The sequence below is a fragment of the Buteo buteo genome, chromosome 7 (genome assembly GCF_964188355.1).
Source record: "Buteo buteo chromosome 7, bButBut1.hap1.1, whole genome shotgun sequence".
NCBI classification, from domain to species: Eukaryota; Metazoa; Chordata; class Aves; order Accipitriformes; family Accipitridae; genus Buteo; species Buteo buteo.
In genome coordinates, this window is record NC_134177.1 from 475,286 (window position 1) to 495,454 (window position 20,169).

Consider the following 20,169-nt stretch of genomic DNA (forward strand, 5'->3'; position numbering starts at 1 on the left):
CAGTTAATGAAAAATCCTGGTCAAGTTCCTTTTTAGAACTTTGTATTGAATTTTTAACATTTGTGCTTTATTAATGATCTTATTCTGAACATATAAACAGAAAAATAGTACATCTTTGCCTCTTTTCTGTCACTGAACAACTTCGTTTTGCTGATTCTCTTTCCCCAAAAACTGACTTTCATGTAATACTCGAAATCTGAGCTGATGATAGCGATTAATCTTTTGTGCCTCTACCTCACTGATGAGTCACCAGTGTTATTTCTGTTAGCTTTCTGCAGCTTCCCTGGAAAGCTCAGCTCTTCTGTTGCTGGTGCACAGCTCTTCATTTTCCTACTGTGATGTACTTAGTCTCCTTACATGTGCTAAACAGATACAGAACAACCGTGCTGAGTTGCATATGAAAACTAAGTTTTTCTTTGAAAACTGACTCTAAATACCCAATGTAGCTACTTTTGCCATCTGTAGAAAACCATTAGGTTTAGCAGCATGGTATCAAAAGAAATTTTGAGCTGAGTTTCCAGAAATTCTCTCCTGCCATGTAGTTTCATTACAGTAAAGGGAAAGCTCTGCTACTGCTTGAGCTTTTGTGTTGAAATGACATCCCTGAGTAATGCAAAACCTGCCTGCTTCCTTCATTTGCAAGCTTCTTGATAACGTAGGATAAGCTCATGACCCAAATGTGGGCCTGCTATAGCTACACATTATTGAAATCTGCCCCATTATTTCCACCTTTGCCCCAAAACAACACTTTGACAACTTGTGTATTATATCAACTCTTTTGAACAAGCTTGAGTGTGAACTGTGCCTCTGATTTGTCCCCCGTTGATCTCAGTCTCATGTATGTAATCTGGACAGTGCTTTGGGAAGTAACATGGGAATTGCTATGGGAAGAAAAAACCCCAAACTAAATTTGTGCTAAAAAGCGTTGTGTCACAAGTTACTGTGTGTGATATGTGTGTGTTGAAAGGTGAACTAAGTAAGTGAGAGATTTTTGAGGCTGTTAACTCTAGCTCTAGCACTCGTCAGTCTTATGCACTTAAATCTGACATCTCCAATGTCAAATCTCAGTGATGTGCAGCAAGGAAGTTTTAGTGCAGCGGGCAGTTCAGAAAAGACTTGGTATAAGTTTACTGGGAGAGGATTAAGTTGGCACTGCGGGGAACTGGAGTAGAGAATTGAGTTGTGAGGATGGCTGATGAGCTAACACTTGTGGGATGGATGGGGCTCAGGTTAGGTGGAATTTAAAAGGAACTGGAAGAGGTTGGAAGGAGATGGGGAAAGCTGCCCTGAGGAGCACTGGGAACAAGATACGCTGTCTCAACCCTTCTTTCTTTTACCTTGAGGTGACAAGATCACAGGGGCTTCATTTCTCTTAGAGGGCCTCTGCCTTGCTGTATGCTTTTTTCCCGCTTGTATTTTGATATACAAGTGAACTTTCTCTGCACATACTCTTTCTGATGGGGATCTACATCTCCTTACTTCCCTAGCTCCTCTGCTGTATGGTAAAACCCAGGATCTTACCTAGCCCTGAATATGGTGAAAATGTAAGCTGCTGAGCATGGGAAAATTAAGAAGCAGCTGTGAAGACAGTACAGGTTGGGAACAGGCAGACTTAGTGGGTTAGGAGTGCTATTACAAATACTTAACCAAAATATGCAGAGAGAGTGACATAGTTCTTTTGGACCACCCCCAGGATATTGCAGGCTGTATCTGGGGTGTCCATCCTTTGGGCAAGGTGGGCCATATAGTCTTTTTTTCCTGAGGCACTATCATTGGTGCCTTTCCTTATCACAATGTGTATAACCAGGATGCAGGCACTCTAGCACCACATGTTGAGCACATGACTGCTCTTATGATAGGATGTACAAATACGCATTGGATCAGTTGACCCTGTAACTACCCAGTCCCTCAACCAAACATGTGTTAGTCAAGTGATAGGAAAGCTTGCAGTTTAGTCTGCTGGCACATGTGCTTCTAGCCGTGTGATGGGGGAGGACTTAATAGGGGGAGAGGTAGGCTGGGCCAGACTAATTTTTTTTTTCTGGTACACTGTAGTTTGGGCATCTAAGGAATGCTGTGTGGTCAGGAGAGTGTGCAGCCCTAGCAAGCAGCTGCTTGTGAAGAGATGTTGCAGTACTGGACAGTGTTAAGACAGTAAGTTTCAGTTGTCTAAATAAAGTGCTAATGGCATAATAGGAGAAGTACCATCTGGAAACAGTGAGTAGCAGCACTGTATGTGTCTAAGTTGCAAGAGGTGTATGAAAGAAGAGTTCAATAACTTTTGCAGATACAGTGGCTTTGTGCACATGGCCAGAACTTTTCCAGCCTTGACAGAGCTGAGCAAATACTCAACCCAGCTCATGTCAAAGCAAGGGATCCAAGCAGTGACAGGGACCATTTCACGGCTTAAGTACCTCTCAGGCCTTGACCAGGTAAGTATTCACAAGGCATATAATGAAATACGGCTTCTTACAAAATGAAATGGAGCTACTTTTTTTTTTTTATTCCCTAAAGATGCACTTTGCACTACTCACCTTTAATAATAGAGCCTAGTAATTGACAGTCTTAGACAGGAATTGAGGGATCTAGGTTCAGTTCCCTCCAATGTCTTCTAGGATTAAGATGTCTGTTTCCATCTCTTTCCAGATGCTATTCTCTTAGGGATTTCCTGTGTCATGTATCTAAAGCCTTGACCTAAAACTAGGTTGGGAGAAAGGGGTAGGTTTGGCCCTTTACCATGATGACCTTCTGATGGTCCTGAAAGGCTAGTTTAGAATCTCACTGCTCCAGTGGTCAAGCTTTCTTTTCACTTCCAATCTAATGATTCCTGGTCAGATGATCGCTCTTTTTTCTCTGCCCCACCACCCTGCCCCGCTTCTCTCTGTCCATGGTATTGCTCCTTTGTGGTGTTTATAGAGAAAGCTGAATCTCCTTTCAGTCTTCAGATTGTTAGATTAAAATTATCAGGCTATTTTTTTTTTCTTGCATGATAGTTTCTCTGTTATGTGGTCATAATATACTTTCTTTGTTTCTGTTGGAATGAATCTTTTGAAGATACGGGTGGCCATGTTACAGACTACTGAACAGTACTTACTGCTTCTGGGAAGACTACTCTTGATGCTTCCTACTGTTGCGTTTTTATTTTTCCCAGTTGTATCACATTAGGAACACTGTAGTGGTCAGTATACTCTGTTTCTTCTCAATTTTTTTTTATAACTGATGAAATCTCAGCTAAAAATCCGCAAGGACGTAATCCCTAAATGGATGCACTTGCATGCTGTAGTATTGAATTTCATTCATGTACCATTATTCCAGATTTACAGATTTTTCTGTGCTATCCCAGTTACCTTCCTGATGATGCCTACTTAATCGTCTCGTATATGTGTAATTGATACACTCCTTGTTTTTGTATCAGTATTATTCCAAAGCAATGTTGTAAAAAGACAATACTGATTAACTCTCCTTCAGCCTAATGAACTTCTTCCAACACCACCAGTAGCAACTTCCATTTATTCAGGTCCATCTACTAATCCTTGCTAATCTTACTGACAAGGAGCAATCATTTTCACACATAGAACTTCACTGAGTATTATACCAAAGTCCACATAGATAAGATGTCATATTTCTAGAAATCAGTTTGCAAAGGCATTGTCTATCTTTACTAGGGCCATGCTATATTTGATCCTATTTTCTCTTTATTTACATAGCTTATCATTCATTATGTGACCTAACTTAAGTTGTGGGCCACTCTGGGAAGGGCCCTTCTCTCTCCCCCTTCTGTTGAGCTTGTATATGCTTCACAGAGGAGAATCCTAGATTCACATGGGCAAGGAAGGCACCCAAAGGTTCAAGACTTTCTGTCCTCACCCAGAGGGAGAGATGTCTTTGAATGCATATGCATTGAGGGAGGTGGTTTAAATTTAAGAAACATACCATGGATTTGTATTTGTTCTCTCACTACTTTGTTCTGCTTTCTACTGTTTCGTCTTTTGCCAACATCTCTAGGCTGTTCTCTTCACCAGTTTCTCCACCCCTTTGCCAACAAAAATACCTGCTGTATAACCATGAAAAGCATTATAAATGTATGAAACCAAGAGATCTGCAAGAATTGTTGTTATTCAGGGTATTGTGCCACCTTTGAAAAATGAGGCTAAAGAGCAAGTGCCTTCAGCTATCTTGAGAAACACACGTGCATGCACATTGTGAATGTACACATTTGTGGAATAAGTTCTGCTGAATTTCCTGAAGCTTTCTAGCTCCAGCAGTTGTACTAGATGTTGGTTAGGCTGAAGGCTGTTGGACTTAAGTTTCTGAAGCTAAGGAAACAAAAGATGGAATAAGAATAATGTCAGCTCTCTCCTGTACTGGGAAGCCCAGAACTGGACACAGAGACATGGAGCTACTGGAGTCGAGTGGGAGAACATGAAGATTAGTGGACTGGAGCATATTTCCTATGAGGAGAGGCTGAGAGAGCTGGGACTGTTCAGCATGGGGAAGAGAAGGCTCAAGGGGATCTCTCTAGTGTGTATAAATAGCTAAGGCAGGGTGCAAAAAATGGAGCCAGGCTCTTTCCAGTGGTGTCCAGTGACAGGACAAGAAGTCTATCTAAATATTGCATATAAATATTCAATGACACGTAGGCTAGGAGGAAAAAGTCAACATTGAAAATTGTGGTATTTTACAACTTTGCAGTAACTTCATCTGTGAAAAGGACTGTACCGGTTTTGGTTGGGATAGAGTTAATTTTCTTCATAGTAGCTGGTATGGGGCTACCTTTGGGGTTTGTGCTGGAAATAGTGTTGGTAACAGGGGGATGTGTTAGTTACGGCTGAGCGGTGCTCCTACAGCACCAAGGGCTGTTCTGCTCCTCACCCTGCCCTGCCAGCCAGCAGCTGGGGCTGCACAAGTAGCTGCCAGGGGGGGTCAGCCAGGACAGCTGCCCCAACTGACTGGAGGGGCATCCAACACCATGTTGTGCCCAGAATAAAAGCTGGGGGAAGAAGGAGCAAGGGGGGACGTTCAGCATGATGGTGTTTGTCTTGCCAAGTCACTGCCATATGTGATGGAGCTCTGCTTTCCTGGGGATGGCTGAATACCTGCCTGCCCATGGGAAGTGGCGAATGAATGCAAATGCCTTGTTTTGCTTTGCTTGCATGCGAGGCTTTTGCTTTACGTATTAAACTATCTTTATCTCAACCCACAAGTTTTCTTACTTTTACCCTTCCGATTCTCTCCCCCATCCCACTGGAGGGGAGTGAGCGAGCGGCTGTGTGGGGCTGAGCTGCCAGCTGGGATTCAACCACAGGAAGGACATAAGCTGCTGGTTTAACTGCAAACTTTAGAGGGCCAGCATCTTCCAGGAAATTGGAAAGAACCATTTGGATTGATGAAAGGACCATGTGAAAGAGGAATACATTGACTTCTAAAAAGTGTTTATATTTTGGTCGTATAATGTATCACAACAGTGTACATAATGTCAATACTGTCAGTAATGTATATCTTATTTGTGAGGTTTGAATTACAGAATAACATAAACTTCCTCCTGTGACTAGACTATCATTCTTGATTATTAATCTGCTTTTTTACCCAGTTGTCTTTGTTGCTATTTTTCTGCCTAAGTTTTCTCAGTAACTTATTAATACCTATATAATAAAGTGAATCCTGTATTTTAAATCCTTTTATCTTTTAATAAGAATGATAGAATATTACAGAGACAGCAATTCACACAGTTTAAAACATTTTTATTAACCTGAAGGGAGAGTGAATAAGCTATAGTCCTAATGAGAGAAACATAGCAGTCAACTATATAGCTTCAGAGAACCTGCCCCTTGCATGGACAAGGAAGAGTAATAGTTTCTTCAACCTGTGAAATTAACCAAGAGAACCTGTATGTGTGTGTTTGAGAAGGTCTGTTGCAAATCTTTTAAAGTTAAACTGATTCTCAATTATGTGCTGCAGGAGATGAATATGATGTATGTGCCATTTGTCTGGATGAATATGAGGATGGAGACAAGCTCAGAATCCTTCCGTGTTCTCATGGTAAGCAGCCGTATTTTAGGTTTGGTATTTGTATTAAGACAGCTCTCTAAAACACCATGTCTAAACCCCACAGTGAATATGTTTATTGATTGATTTATAAAAATTTATATATGCAGGAGTGTATATACAAAATGGGACAAGAGCAAACTTTTTTTCTTTTTTTCAAAGCAAAAAGGCTAACATTCCCACTTTGCATTTTTCTTTGGGTGTCCACATGAAAGAAAATCTGACGCTGTCCCCTTAATCTTGGTATTTAATAGGGAAACACATTCCAGAGTTAGTTTTTACGTTTTAAAAAACAAAAAAAGGCTTTTGCTTTCTCCAAGACAACTAAGCCATGAAATGTAATTCAGCTATTAGTGACATACAGAGATGAAGGGATATAGTCTGTCCCGTAGCCTGAAGCTATATAGACCACTGCCTTGACTGTACTTGGAAGTCAGTGTTGTCAGTGCAAAAAATTAGTGGAATATTTTTACTGTGACAAGTTGTGCACTGTCTGAACAGTCTTTCTCAAATACAGCCCACTGCAAAAGTTATATCTAGTAGTCACATATATACCTGTCCACAAGACAAGACTGCTCTTAACTGCATGCAAGTACAAGAAGCATTTTAAGAGCTTATATCTAGAAATCTGGAAGAGGCCTAGGCCCAAGAGCCTCTCTAAATTGAAACATTTTTTTGATAAAAGCTGTGTAAAATCTATCAAGAAAGATAGGATTCATCCTTCCTAGCTTGAGACTCTACCTCCCAGTCCATTAACTATATTACAGACATTTTAGCTGGGTGCAGTTTTACCTAGCTTTTTCTCCTTAAATTACTGCTTTGACCAGGCACTGTAACAGCAAATACCACATCACAAAGAGATGTAAGAAAAGAGGCAACTGACGTTACAGTCTCATGTCCACAGTGAACACAGCAGATGACGATGAGCTTTGTAGACCCTCAGTCATAAAAAAAAATTCCAAAACGGGCTGACAAACAAAGAATTTTCAGAAAAGAAAGAACAGATCCATAGCATCTGTCCCAGTTAGGGACTGCAAAGTTAACTAAACTTGATCACCAATATCAAAGATTGCTGACAAATAAAAAAACAACAACAAACCCCAAAACACTACTGTCATTTCTCATGAAGAACATGCTGCTAACGTGCTTGAACAGGTACTAAATACAACATGCTTGCCCTTGTAAATACTTAGCTCTTTGCCAGATAGAAGTCTCTGCTAATAAGCAGAGCTAAGTTTTTAATACCGTAAGACAGACACTTTCAAACACATCTTTTTAAACAAGGCCAGCATATTTGCAGTGCCAATTGTAGACCTACTTTAAAATCTGCAGAATCATGCAGTAATTTCATTAAATAACAAGGTGCTTCGATACAAATTGGAGGTTAGAGGCATTATGAGGATAATGGTAGTGGGCGTGTCTGCTGCAAGATGGGTATAATTCCTCAAGTAGCTTTTAAATTTATTTTGTCAAACGTGGCCCATTGCAGGACTGCTCTCAGATTAATTCATAGAGGAAATAGGTATTTATTGCATATATCCAAGATCCTAACTCTTAGGTGTTTTGTACATAAGGATGGACAGTCTACATGGCCAACAGACTTCTGACTAATATTCTCTGTATGAGTGAAGTTGTAAAATTCACCTGTGTTACTAAACATAAATACAGTTTAGCAGGTTTTCTTACACTTTTCACTTAGATAATGATATACTTGTATTTTGTTTTCTAACAGCATATCACTGCAAGTGTGTGGACCCGTGGCTGACAAAAACAAAAAAAACATGTCCTGTATGTAAGCAGAAAGTAGTCCCTTCTCAGGGGGACTCTGACTCTGAAACAGACAGTAGTCAAGAAGAGAATGAAGTATCTGAAAATACTCCTTTGCTTAGACCGTTAGCCTCAGTTAGTACTCAGTCATTCGGGGCTTTGTCAGAATCGCATTCCCATCAGAACATGACCGAGTCCTCAGAATATGAGGAAGATGACAATGACAATATTGATAGCAGTGATGCAGAAAATGGAATAAACGAAGAAAGTGTAGTGGTTCAACTACAGCCCAATGATGAAAGGGAGTACAGAGTGGCAAATACTGTTTGAGACTACTAATGCTGAACAGTGTATGAACAAAAGAGTTCTTAAGGCTATACTTTACAAACCTTTATGTAGGGAATATATTTTAATCTGTAATCTATTTGGTTTCTTCAATAGGAGCAGCAGTTCATGTAGTAGTATTATGGTTAAATCATTACAGATAGATTTATTTTTGATTCAGGTATTGTCACACGTTCTGTCTTCTCAAAATGAACAGTTTAACTGGACTTCACAATGCTAATGAATAATGTTAATAGTTTATATCAATAGAAATATCACACAGACTCTAAATGTATCTTGCTGAAATGGGATTTACCTGGAAGTAACTTTTTTCCATTTTGTAGCTACAACTGGGTCATACTGATAGCAATATTTATTACATGTATGGTATGTGTTACCCCTCAAGCCCAACAAAAAATGTATTTGCATGTGTGTATAGAGTTTTCCTATAAACTGTCACCACTACTGAAAGAAAAATGTAGAACAGATCAATATTCTATAAGCTGGTGTATCAGAACAAAGCAGAAGAAATTCCACTTCTATCTCAAAGCAGCGATTCCAAATAATCCTTTGGAGTTTGCCACAGTATCTGAGTTTAAGCAGTTCCACTAAGCAATTCCTAGGATAAGGAAACTTAGAACATATGTTTAGTTTTGAGCAATTCACAAGGTAAGATCCACCATAAACACATGAATTATCCCTATTTGCTACTACGAGGTAGTCTGGTTTCCAGCGATGATGGGGGAGTTGGGGCGGGGGGAGCGTGTGATCAAAACAGAGGTTTTGTTCCACATAGAAAAATAATTTTAGGTAAGTATTCTATTGATCCTCAACTCATATACCTCTTACTAAAGAGCATTTTATGCTGCATTAGTCTGCTAAACTATGTATATAAAAAAATTGTTCTTTTCAAGTATCGAATTTGAAAACAAGTGCTTATAACTGTTTAACAGAACTCAGTACTTACCAGTGTATCATGAAAAAAATGCTATATAATACCTCTGTAACTATGTAGAAAGTAAAAACATACATATACTCAAAATGCAGAGATTTTTTTATATGGCCTTGAATAAGGAAAGCTTGAAAGAATGTTAATAAACATGTTTTCCACTTTAAGTATCAAAAGGAATTTATTGAACTTTTGCATTACTTACATTCATTGTGTACTATTCTACATTTATTACTAAGGTTAAAGTATTTTTAAATATCCAGAACATGCAACTGTCAAGATCCCTTGGTAAACATTAACCTACGTTGTGCTGTGTATCACAGTACAAAGTGCTGCACTCGTCAGTACTATATGCAGGAGAACTAAGTTACATAGAAAACCTTAATTTTTGTTCACTTTTAGTTTGAGAAGTTGGAATCAGTCTGGGTCTGTACCTGTAATTTGTATGGGGGAGAGGGAAGGAGGACCAGAGTGGTATTAATATTTCCTGCCTACCTGCCAACACCTTTAGAGCTGCAGTCTGTGAGCCTGTGTTCTGGAAGTCAGAAAACACCAAATCCCGGACTGAGGTGATGACAGGTGAGGTGTTTCCATTTTTGTTATTTCTGACCTAATACACAATGCAGCTACACCCTCCTTGCCTCAGCCTGGCAATGGAAATCAATTCTCTGGGACTGGCTAAGAGCAGAGAAAGTTTATTTTGCAGAATGAGGCATGGTAAAAGGATAACAATGAAAGAATGATTCACCTTCATCTCCACTGCCACCAGCAATCCATGGCGTTAACAACAAATAATGTATTACTGTATTTTCACCATGTAAAATTCCACTTCAGCTTGCTTATGTCTAAGTCTAAATGTGAAAACTGATTTCTGAAAATTTACTAAGCTGAAAGGTGTTTCTTAAAATAGGTTCCTGCTGTTCGTATGTTTTGAGTGTGTGTTTATTCATAACTGTATTTCAGGCACCCCAAAACCTGAAGAGATCGAGAACCATGAACTGAAGTAAATTTTATAACCTATGCCATATGTAACTCTGGTTGTAGTAATTGCTGCAATGGGAAAAAGTAAAATTACACTCTTACCAATTTCTCACCTGCTATCCTCTGTGCTATACAGAGGAAGTGTGTGGAGCAAAGGGTATTCTGTTTCCATCGCAAATACACTGTACATTTAAAAAAAAAAAAACCTGTTCCATTTTCTAAATTTCCTGATGGTATTAATGTAAATTTTATTTCAGCAGGCCTTGGTAGTAACCATGTAGTGATGCTCCCCTTGCTATACATCCCTTGTGCCACAGATACAGTTTGTCAGTGCCGTTGCCAGTGAGAATGAAAATGAAGATTAAAGCAGGAATAGCACTTTATTATTAGAAATACTTTGGAAGGTTAAGTATCTCTTAGCATTTCTAAGTAGAACTTGCATACTTCATTAAAACTTGCTGGATCAATCTTCCGTCTCCAAAGGTATGGCCTCTCCAAACCCACAGGAAAAGATAAAATACAGATTTTTCTTTGGGCTATGACCTACTACATTATCCACATGAAGTAGCACCATTTTCTTACCATACGCCACAAACAGCTGACTCCCGGGGTTTTTTGCTTATGTGAAGTCTGTTGATCTAACTTCAGTCTCTGCCTGTCTTTGAGAACAGGATGTTCGTGCTTTAAAGTGGTTCATACTTGATTGCCTAGTTGAAAAAATTTCTTGTAATAAGTAGTTGTAACTAGTGTCTGAAGTTAAAAGTATTTCATGGGACCTCTGACACATATCATCCCTCTGCATAAAACAGCTCAGGCATCATTGGCAGTTATCAAAATATTATTTGTATGACCAGTATGAATAGCTCCTTACAAAACAAGCTTGCACCAAACCTTTCATTGCTTAATGAGAACAAACTACTTGAAAAAGGAGCCAAAAGAGGACAGGAATTAAAACTTGCCCTCAAAAGGGGAAACTAAGCTTCCACTTGTTGGAGGGGGGCTTGGGGGCAGGAATAATCCAGTAAAAAGCAACTGGAAGAAAGTGATGGGTCTGACAAGTGTTTTCCTTGACAGGTCAGTAATCAAGGAATGGAGAAGTTTTAAATAGAAAAACAAACAACTCTGCTTATCCCCCCTTGACAGTGCATAATGTTGGGGGAGTGACAGGGCCAGGGTTTGAATCAAATGGTAATAATGGGTACCTACATGCAAAATAATATAATGAATATTAAAGATTGGGTAATGTCTAAAAATGCAATGCTGTCAGCAGTTCAGGATAGTTAAATGTTTCTACTGAATTCTAACAATTCTAAATAACATGTTCATTATAAAAGTAAGACCCTCTGAAAGTCTAAGTAATAATGACTGGTATAATTAAAATCTGTCTGTGAATTATTATGGTGCAGAAACTAAGCACACTGACAATTAACTTCAGAAATGTATTTCAGAGAAAGTAAGGGACTGATTAGAATGGCCTGGATGTCAGCATTAAAAACTTGTAAAGCCCTGATACTCTGCGCATAAATGCAGCCCTCATCATCTTCCAGCATGTGCCATGCAATCTAAGAGGTGTAAGTAATTGGGGATAGAAGTGAGCCTTCAGAAAGTGAAGCAATTCAGTTAATAGTGAATGATATTCCTGAGTTTGGAGAGGCTGAACAACTTGAGAACTACCCTTAAAAACGCACCCTTTGAAGCAGTTCTGCCTCTTCTCTATTGCTCTTAGTTGGCACCTCCTTCCTACTCCTTTATCCTCATCTGTTTTTTAAAACACTCGTGTAAGTTCTGTTCTAATATCAGTTCTGTTCTTCTACCCAAGCCTTGAATAAGAACATATGTGCCACAAAAGAAAAAAAAGGGGGGGGGAAGGGAGAGGGCAGAGTGGGGCAGGTGCTTGGCTTCCTTATGGTTGGGAACTGCTGATTTAAGAAAAGATGCAATACTTGTGAAGTGTATGAGCCATCGGAGAGCTTTTTTTTCATGTGGAACTTTTTAATGTCTGAGACAGTGTTTCACTGTATCTCTTCTAACAACTTTTTGCAAGGAAAAAACCGCAAATTTCTGACCTAGGTCACACTTTAGTGTTCAAACCTTTAGCATAGGAAAATAACCCTTTGTATTTAAATTGTCTATTTATCTGGAAATGGGAGTTAAATGTAAAATTTGTTGAGAGTCCAGGTATTCAAGAAAGGTATCTGAGGTAGACCCTAGCAAATGAGGTGCACAGACACCATTCTGCTGTGGAAATTCAACAATAAATGCATTTGAAAAAGTAATTTGAGCAACAACTAATTCTTACCAAGAAAAAGTATACAGGTGAAATACATACAGCGACCTGCTCAGGAGAGGGGAATTGATCAGAAAGGAATGACATTAAAATAAATAAGGAATAGGATGAAGCGTACTTGGTGTATACCGCTAATGGCTATTCCTGAGCTGCCATTACAGTGAATTCTGGCTATGGCCTTATTATAGAAAAGCTCCAGGGACAGACACACCCGGCTGCACCGCCCCCCCCCCCCCCCAAAAAAAAAATAATCCTCCATTCAGAATGTGAGTGCAATTTTAAATTGGGTTTAGACAAAGTTTAGATACAGAGCAAAACACAGATCCACACACTAACATAATTTTATGGGGGAAGTGAGAGGTTTGCACTCTCTGTACTAGTTACTACTAAATGTAAACTTGCTTAGTGCTATGGGCTTGTTCAAGTCTGTTCTAACTTTAGCACCAAGAGCTGCAGGATACAGTTCAGACACTAAGCAACTCAAGTAGTTGGAGGAGAAGATAAACACTTTGTATGTAAAGGTTTTAAGTTAGACCCAGAGCAGAGCAGGTACAAACTTACACTGAAGATTAAGATGTAGAGGAAGAGAGGAGAGAACAAAGGCATGTTAATGCCCAAGCAGCACATAACTGGCATTGTCAGGACCAAGAAAAGCATAGCCTTAGCTAAAGATTAACCTCCTGTGGCTTGGACTTTTCTTTCTTTCCCCATCCCCCAAGTTCCCATTGTTCACGATCACCTTTTTTCGCAGGGCCCATGTTTTCAGAGTACTTTGGTAGCAGAAGTACCAGAAGCCAGGTGGAATTCTTTTGGGGTAACAGACCTTAAATCTCTCCCTTCCCTATTTGAGGAGAGCATGTTCTTACCCTGCAGTGGGTTGACTCTGGCTAGACCACCCCATAAGCTAATGGACAGATTGTGCAGCAAAGGTCTCCTCTATCTTCCGTTCCAGGGATTGCCTATTAGGCATTCACATGGCAGGAGAACCCCCTCGCCATGGAGTTGGATAAATGTGCAGTTAAGTGCCAAGAAATCATCTCCTAATTTAAGGAGATCTACCCCCAAAGACTGCCTGGCCTTTGACTACAGTTGTATTGCTGTACTACAGCTGTCTTACAGAACTTACAACCGCAATTCTAGCTACTATTAGTGTAGCCAGCCATGCAATGCAGAAGGGCCTCAGAGGATTCCTGTCAGGGGAAAAAAAAATTACAAACAGTCTGATTTCGTTTGGTTGGAATAAATTTATTTCATCTGTCTGTAAACAAGGTGTTTTTAATAGTTATGGCATTTTTTGAAATGCATATTAAATCAGATGAGTTAGACTGTATCCCAGATGTAACAAAGTGCAGGGAAAGAAATGGACAAATCAGCAACAAGAATTTGTTTAAATCTGTACATTATCCACAAGGCCCAACAATAGAAGCAAATACTAGAATGTCCCTAAAGTAGTGCCATTCGAAAGAAACCCTTGTAGTCAGTTAAAATCCATCTCACAATAGCAACAGTTCATTTTTTTTTTTTTAACAATAGTATGGCACAGAATACATATTAAAAAATTCATCACAAGACAGCCAAGTCAGTTATTCCAACCAATACCATCTCCCATTTATTCTTTTGTATACAGAGTTCTGCAGTTCTCTTTAAATGGACATACAAGTTAGTACCGTGCCTGAACTGAGAGTTTGGTTACAGACATTTCAGATGACTAGTGCACAAGGCAGTTCACTCCATAATTTCTGCAGCAAGGGTGTGACAGGCCAAATGAAGATTTTAAATTTGAAATGGCATCATTTTGACAGTTTAGCTTTCAAACTACCGACCTTCATCCAAACAGTGGCTTCAGAGCAGCAAAACTCTTTACCACTAAGTAATCTGGCAGAAGGACTGGAGTCAGTCAGAGCTCCCGGTATAGCTGAAGGTGGCAGTTTTCCACAATGACATTGCAGTTTCATATTAAAAAACAAAAACAACAAAAAAAACCCCACAACCCCCAAGCTGCAAATTAAAATTGGTCCTATGAAAAACTGAAACCAGACACACTCCAGATGGTTATGTTGGGATATCTAATGTCCATAATGGCAGCCTTTTACAATTCAACTACAGAACAGGAGCTGGCAAAAAAAAAAAAAAAAAAAGGTGCCCGAGCTATTGCAATGATGGAATGTCTGGGGATTCGTTCAGGATGGTGGTTTTTAAGGTCATGGGAGGAAGTGCATCTGTACCCTTTCATAGTTTTGTGATTGCACTCGTTAAGCAGTACAAGCTTCAGACATCGTGAAGAAAAAATAAAAGACTTAAGCCTACAGTGAAGTGCAACGACAAAACTAATGTAACATTAATAGCTTTTGAGTGGCAAATTGGTTAAACCAGGCACTATAAAAATGGGTGTAAGCAAACAAATGTGGATTTAAAAAAAAAAAAAAAAAGAGGGACAGAAGTAAAGATATGCATGCACTTTTTTCCTCCCAACCATGCTCTATGAAAGGAAGACTAGTGAGCTGTGTCATTGCTCAAAGTGCTGAAGAGGCATTGATCAAATTAGATTGTACAATCGGCACCTTGTTTAGTATTTAAGTTGGTTTAGTTGTCAATATCACACTAATTGCTAAGACAAAGCAAAGCCTACACTTGGCATATTCCCCTCCCAAGAATTTTTCAAGGTATCATGCATATCATCTTTGTGGTGCAGTAATGGTGCCAGATATGGGACTTGGTTACATACAGTGGTTAACATATAAATGAACAAAGGGTAACTGGAATTATGACATTAGGAAATGGGGTAAATAAAAAACACAAAACTACCATCTACAGTCTGGTAGCACTGAACACAACTGGGTGGTGGTGAAGACAGTTGCTAGTTGGATGGGGAGAGGCTGCTTAGACGTCAGACCTCCTCAGGTATAAAGCCAGTTCATATGCTTTCTTGTTGAGTGTCCCTCCATGGACACCTTCCTTTCCCATGACTATAACCAATGCTGGAGTACACAAGGAAACAAAACAGAAATGAACAGAATTAAAGAAAAAAAAAAACCAAAACAAACACCTTTCCCCACCAACAAAGGGATACAAAGGAGACACAGGTTCATACCCCATCACCCTGCATTGCTAATAAAGTTTCCAGAATGTAAGGTTTAAAGCTCACCGCCAGGAAAGTTTAATAGCAATCTTCCCCTAATACTTAACAGTCTGCCTAGCAACTAGAACCCAGAGTCTCTCAAGTATTTTGCCATTGAGTATGCCTTCTTATTCAATCCGCCTCCATGGACCCCTTCTTTGCCCATTACAAAGACCAAGACTGAAAGAGAAAAGAAAAAAGTTTTAAAAAGAGTGTGTTAGACAAGGAAATAATGCAAGTTTTAGGCAGTGCAATAAACACACTCAAATTCAAGATTTAGTATTTGGGTATTAAGCTAGTTTAACAGGAGTTCTGTAAAAATACAGATGTAGACAGAGCTGGGAGAAGGCACGAGTTATCCTCAGGGATATTACATAACTATGCAAGTCATAAGAGTTCACTGCTAAGAAAAATGCCACCAACTATCTCAAAAAAGCATCACAGTGCCTCTCCACGATCAGCACCATCCGTCATCACCCAGCAAGGAAACCCTGGCTGCATCTTAAAAAAAACAAGGGGGAAAAAAAAAAGTGTTGTCAGGGACAAAAGTAGTAGTGTATGTAGAAGAACTGTGACTCTGAAGAGCAGAAGAGGTAATATTCTTGTATTCTTATCTGTAGTGGTCACTACTGGTGTAGGAACCAGAGTGACTGCCTTGATACTAGCAAAAAAACCCATGGGGTCCGACTTGGGCTATGACTTCTCATGCAACAACACAACTGTAGGACATGCTTTTTGCGTAAGACAAAACGCAGGGAAGATTTTAATGCCAACACCCTCTCTAATCCCACGATTTTGGTGAAGTGTCCCAATTGTCTTGCGAACAAGAACATCCCAAGGCTCCTCCACCAGTAAACACCACTTGTGAGTTGCCAGCAGATGTCACCAGCAGGTACACAGACACAATAAGCACTGTGCTTCCACAAGCACAGCAATTGTCTCCCAAGCTAGGAATTCTGTAACTGGAAATACTGCAGTCATCCTGCCTACAGGTGATTGTACATCTCTGTAGCAATTTGCTCACAAAAAGCTTCAGACAGACAGTTCTTGTTGGCATTTCACAATCTGCAGCTAAGTCAGAACTCCGCTGGTTTCACTTCAGCGCTGCAAACATTCTTCCTTCTATCATTGCCACCCAGCTTTATCCTATAGGCAAATTTTGCACTAGTTTTGGTTTTATACTTACAAGCAAAAGTCCATTGCTCACCCATTTGCTCTACGGCCAGCCAAAAAATGCTAGGCCAGATAATTTTTCAACACAAGGCATACTACTCGTAGCCAGTATTTTGAGGCAAGTTTTCTATATCCAACCCTAGTGCCTTCCCTGTAGTATGTTTTACTAGAAGTTAAATGAGGAGCACAAGGAGTAGGCGTACTAGCATAAAACAGGTTTCTCCATGATACCAAATTGGACAGGCTTTTTTTGCCTGAAGAGAGACTTCAGAGTGCTCAATAGGAAGTGGAAGTAGAGTTAGTGTAGAACTTGTTAAAAGGCAAGTAGGAGTAGCTCATACAAGGAATTCACATCTTTACAGAATAAGCTTTCCGACGAGAAGTTTACAACGAAAAGCCAGTTTCACTACCAATCATTAACAGAAGCCTACCGTAAGCTTTAGATACCAAGTTGTCATATACTTGGTAAGCTTACTTCAAGCTGTGCATGGTCTGCTCTTTCCTGCCTGCCAGAGATCTGTTTAACCATTTCAGAGCCCAGGGCCCAGCTGCGATCACAGGTGGGAACAGGGACAAGTGCGATTCCTAGGCAGAAACCCAGTTTGTCAGGCAGACTGCTGCCATCCACCCCCCCTTACGTCACTTCCTGAAACGAACCGTTAAATACCGAGGCCTGGTTTTCTTAATAGCTGGAGTCTATGCTTAGGGCCGCATTCATAATTCAGTGATCTGAAAGTGAAGAAAATCACACTTACCTCGGCCAGCTCTGCCTACAGCAACATTGTATGTCGGCTCACCACCTTGACTCTTTGTCCTGATGTCCATTGTGCAGTCGCCATCGACATACAGGCTATCTCTGATCACAGAGCACTTCTTCGCACCAAGGGTCAGACCATTGGTGAAGAAACCCTCTCGGTCTTTTCCTACAATCATATCTATTTCTACTGGCTGCCAAAGAAAAAAGCCCAGAGTTAGTGCGGCGGCATTTTCGCGTTCCGCTCCTATTTAGAAAGCGTCCCGTCTCGCGCTGAGAGGACGAGGCGGCAGATGTCCCCTTGCTCCCACCAGGAACTGCTCCAGAACGCAGGGCTTTGTTAGCCACAGCTTCTACCGCACCGCTTTCTCGACACCGCAACCCGCCGGACCGCAGCCTCGCCACGCTTCCCAGCCCGGGCCCCGCGGCCCTCCTCGGACCCCAGCTCTCCCTCAGGGAGCCTCGGCACCCCCGCGGGCCGGCCGGGCACGGGCTGCGCCCGCCTGCCGGGAGGCGCCGGCTCGGACGCCAACTGCGCGAAGGCCGAGGCCTGCCCCCGCCAAGGGCCGGCTCGGGTACCGCCCGCACCCGCGGGGGGACGAGCCCGGCCCCGGCCGAGCAGCTGCGCCGGCCCCCGCACGGCCCGGGGCAGCTCCCGGCGGCCCGGCCGCCCTCTGCGGCGGCGCGGCGCGGCACCGCGCCCGCCCGCGCCGCAGTGGCGGGCCTCGGCTGTGTGGCGGAGGGCGGGCGCGCCGGGCCGCCATTCATCCCCGCCCGAGGGAGAGCGCAAGGGCCCGGCGAGCGGCGAGCGCGGCCGCGGGGGTCGGGCGGCGGCGAGGGGGGCGGGCGGGGAGGAGGCGGGGGTGAGGGGAGGGGGGGGCGCGGGCCCGGCCGCGCCGCGGCGGCCTCAAAGTGCAGCGTCACGGCGGGCCCGGCCGCCCCGATGCCGGCCCGGCCCCGCGCGGCCGCCGCCGCGGGCCCCGCGCGGCCCCAGCCCCGGCACCGGGCCCCGCCGCACCCGGGGCGGGGCGCGGCACGGCACGGCACGGCGCGGCGCGGCGCGGCGCTGGCCGGTGGGTCGGCCGGGGCAGGCCGCGCTGCAGCGCGCCGCCGGCCCAGTGCGGCCCTTATGTAAAGGCGGCGCGGGCCCCGCACCGGCGGGCGGCGGGAGCGGGGCCGCCGGGGGAGAAGGACGGGCCGGGGCCGGGGCCGGGGCCGGGGCGGGGGGGGGGGGGGGGAGGGGGAGGGGAAGGAGGAATCAATGGCAGTGCGCCATCTTGGCGGTGAAAAACATGGAGCCGGCGGCGAGGTGGGCATTCACGAACGCCTCCTACGCCGCACACGTAAGCCTCGCCGCAGCGCCGGGCCCGGGCGCGGGCGGCCCTACGCAAGCCCCGCCGCGCACGCCCCGCGCGGCCTCTTCTCTCCTCTCCTCTCCCGCCGCCCCGCCGGCTCCCGCGGCCCCCGCGCGGCGGCACCGGTGGCCCCGCGCCGCATCGGGCCACAGCCCCGGCCCCCGCCCCCGGGAAGGGGCCCCTCTCCCGCCGGCAGCCGCAGACAAAAAGGCGGCACGGCCGGCCGGCCCCTCGGGCTCGCTCCCCCGCCGCCGCCCCGCAAGGTGCCCCCGTCCCCCGGGCGCCGCCGGCGCCGCGGGCGGGCTCGCCCTCCCCCGGTTCCCGCCCCGCCGCCGCCGCCGCCGCCCTCACCGTGATGCTCTGGAAGATGCCGCCGGCCGTGGCTGCCCAGACGTACTTGGCGTCGCAGTAGCCCACAATGGCGGCCTCCTGGCAGCAGCCATCGCACATCAGGTTGTCCACGTAGCTCTGCCAGCCGGCCATCTTCGCGCGGGCGGCGGTAGGGGCGAGCGGGGCGGGCGGCGAGGCGCGGGCCGGGCGGCGGGCGGCGGGGCTGGGCGAGGCGGTCCCGTCCCTCTCCTCTCTTCTCGCTCTCTCTCTCGCCTCTCCCTCCTCGACGGCGGAGCGGAGCCGAGCGCTGCAGCGAGCGGCGCGGCGCGGCCCAGCCCAGCCCTCCGCGCTGCCGGCGCCGAGGGGCGGAGGGGAGGAGGGGCGCGGCCCGGCGCCGCCCCCCGCGCCGCCCGGCTCCGCGCGGCCGAGGCGGAGAGCGGCGGGGCCGCGGACGCCTTCCGCCGGGCGGAGCCGAGCCGAGCCGGGCGGCGGCGGCGGCGGCGGCGGGGTCCCGCTCCCGGTGGCGGTCCCGCCCAGCCCTCGGCAGGCAGGTGCGGCGGGGCCCGGGGCTGCTGCGGCCCGGCTCGGCCCGGTCTGGCGGGAGAGGAGAGCGCAGCGCTGCCGGCGCCGGCTCGCGAGCCGCCTGAGGGAGGAGGCGCGGCGGAGCCCGGCCGCCGCCTGACCCGCCGCCCCGGGCCCCGCGGCGGCCGCCGAGCACCTGAGGCCTCCGCCCGCAGCGGCCGGGGCTGGGTGAGTACCGGCTGCCGTGCCGCCTTCTGCCGTCGGGCCCTCGGCTGGGGAAGCTGAAGGTTGCTCTCGCGTCCCAGAAGTTGCCCCCTTCTCCCCTTCTGGAGCCGTGGTCGCGGCGTGGGTAAACCCTGTGGGTTTCAGGGTCGGTCAGGCAGGTTCCTAGTTTTAGCTGGCTGGGGCAGAGCGCAGCCTTCTCCTGAGGATGCCCAGGAGGCCTGCTCCGCTGCTCCGGCCGAAAGGCTCTGCGTAGAGGCTCCGCTCCCCCGGGTCCCTCTCTTGGAGGCAACGTTAGTTAGCTCAGCCGGTTGCATTTATGTTTTATTCCTATACGTTACG

At 44.9% G+C, this 20,169-nt stretch overlaps 2 protein-coding genes and 1 long non-coding RNA gene across 14 annotated transcripts in view; 2 read left to right on the forward strand and 1 right to left on the reverse strand.

Moving 5' to 3' along the window:
* Positions 1 to 10,105, forward strand: part of RNF13 (ring finger protein 13) — a 44,689-nt gene extending 34,584 nt beyond the window's left edge. For both annotated transcript variants that reach the window (XM_075031162.1, XM_075031163.1), the window contains exons 9-10: positions 5,959 to 6,039; positions 7,778 to 10,105. In XM_075031162.1, the coding sequence (XP_074887263.1) occupies positions 5,959 to 6,039; positions 7,778 to 8,142 (446 nt within the window). In that variant the 3' untranslated portion in view covers positions 8,143 to 10,105. The remainder of the gene's footprint in view (positions 1 to 5,958; positions 6,040 to 7,777) is intronic.
* A 3,472-nt stretch (positions 10,106 to 13,577) lies between these two features.
* On the reverse strand, positions 13,578 to 19,443 carry PFN2 (profilin 2). Of its 2 annotated transcripts, none has more exons than XM_075031168.1 (3): positions 19,105 to 19,443; positions 17,400 to 17,592; positions 13,578 to 15,651 (listed from the first exon to the last, which is right to left on the reverse strand). In XM_075031168.1, the coding sequence occupies exons 1-3, from the start codon at positions 19,234 to 19,236 to the stop codon at positions 15,554 to 15,556; spliced, it is 423 nt and encodes a 140-aa protein (XP_074887269.1). In that variant the 5' UTR covers positions 19,237 to 19,443; the 3' UTR covers positions 13,578 to 15,553. The 2 variants fall into 2 exon arrangements, with proteins under 2 accessions (XP_074887269.1, XP_074887267.1); XM_075031166.1 differs by having other exon boundaries at positions 13,578 to 15,331; positions 19,105 to 19,377.
* A 251-nt stretch (positions 19,444 to 19,694) lies between these two features.
* LOC142032515 (uncharacterized) overlaps positions 19,695 to 20,169 on the forward strand; it is a 108,659-nt gene continuing 108,184 nt past the window's right edge. For 9 of the 10 annotated variants that reach the window (XR_012650863.1, XR_012650857.1, XR_012650859.1 and 6 more), the window contains exon 1: positions 19,711 to 19,833. This is a non-coding gene — a long non-coding RNA (uncharacterized LOC142032515). Of the gene's footprint in view, positions 19,834 to 20,169 lie in introns of all 10 variants that reach the window. The other variant, XR_012650856.1, reaches the window with a different exon arrangement.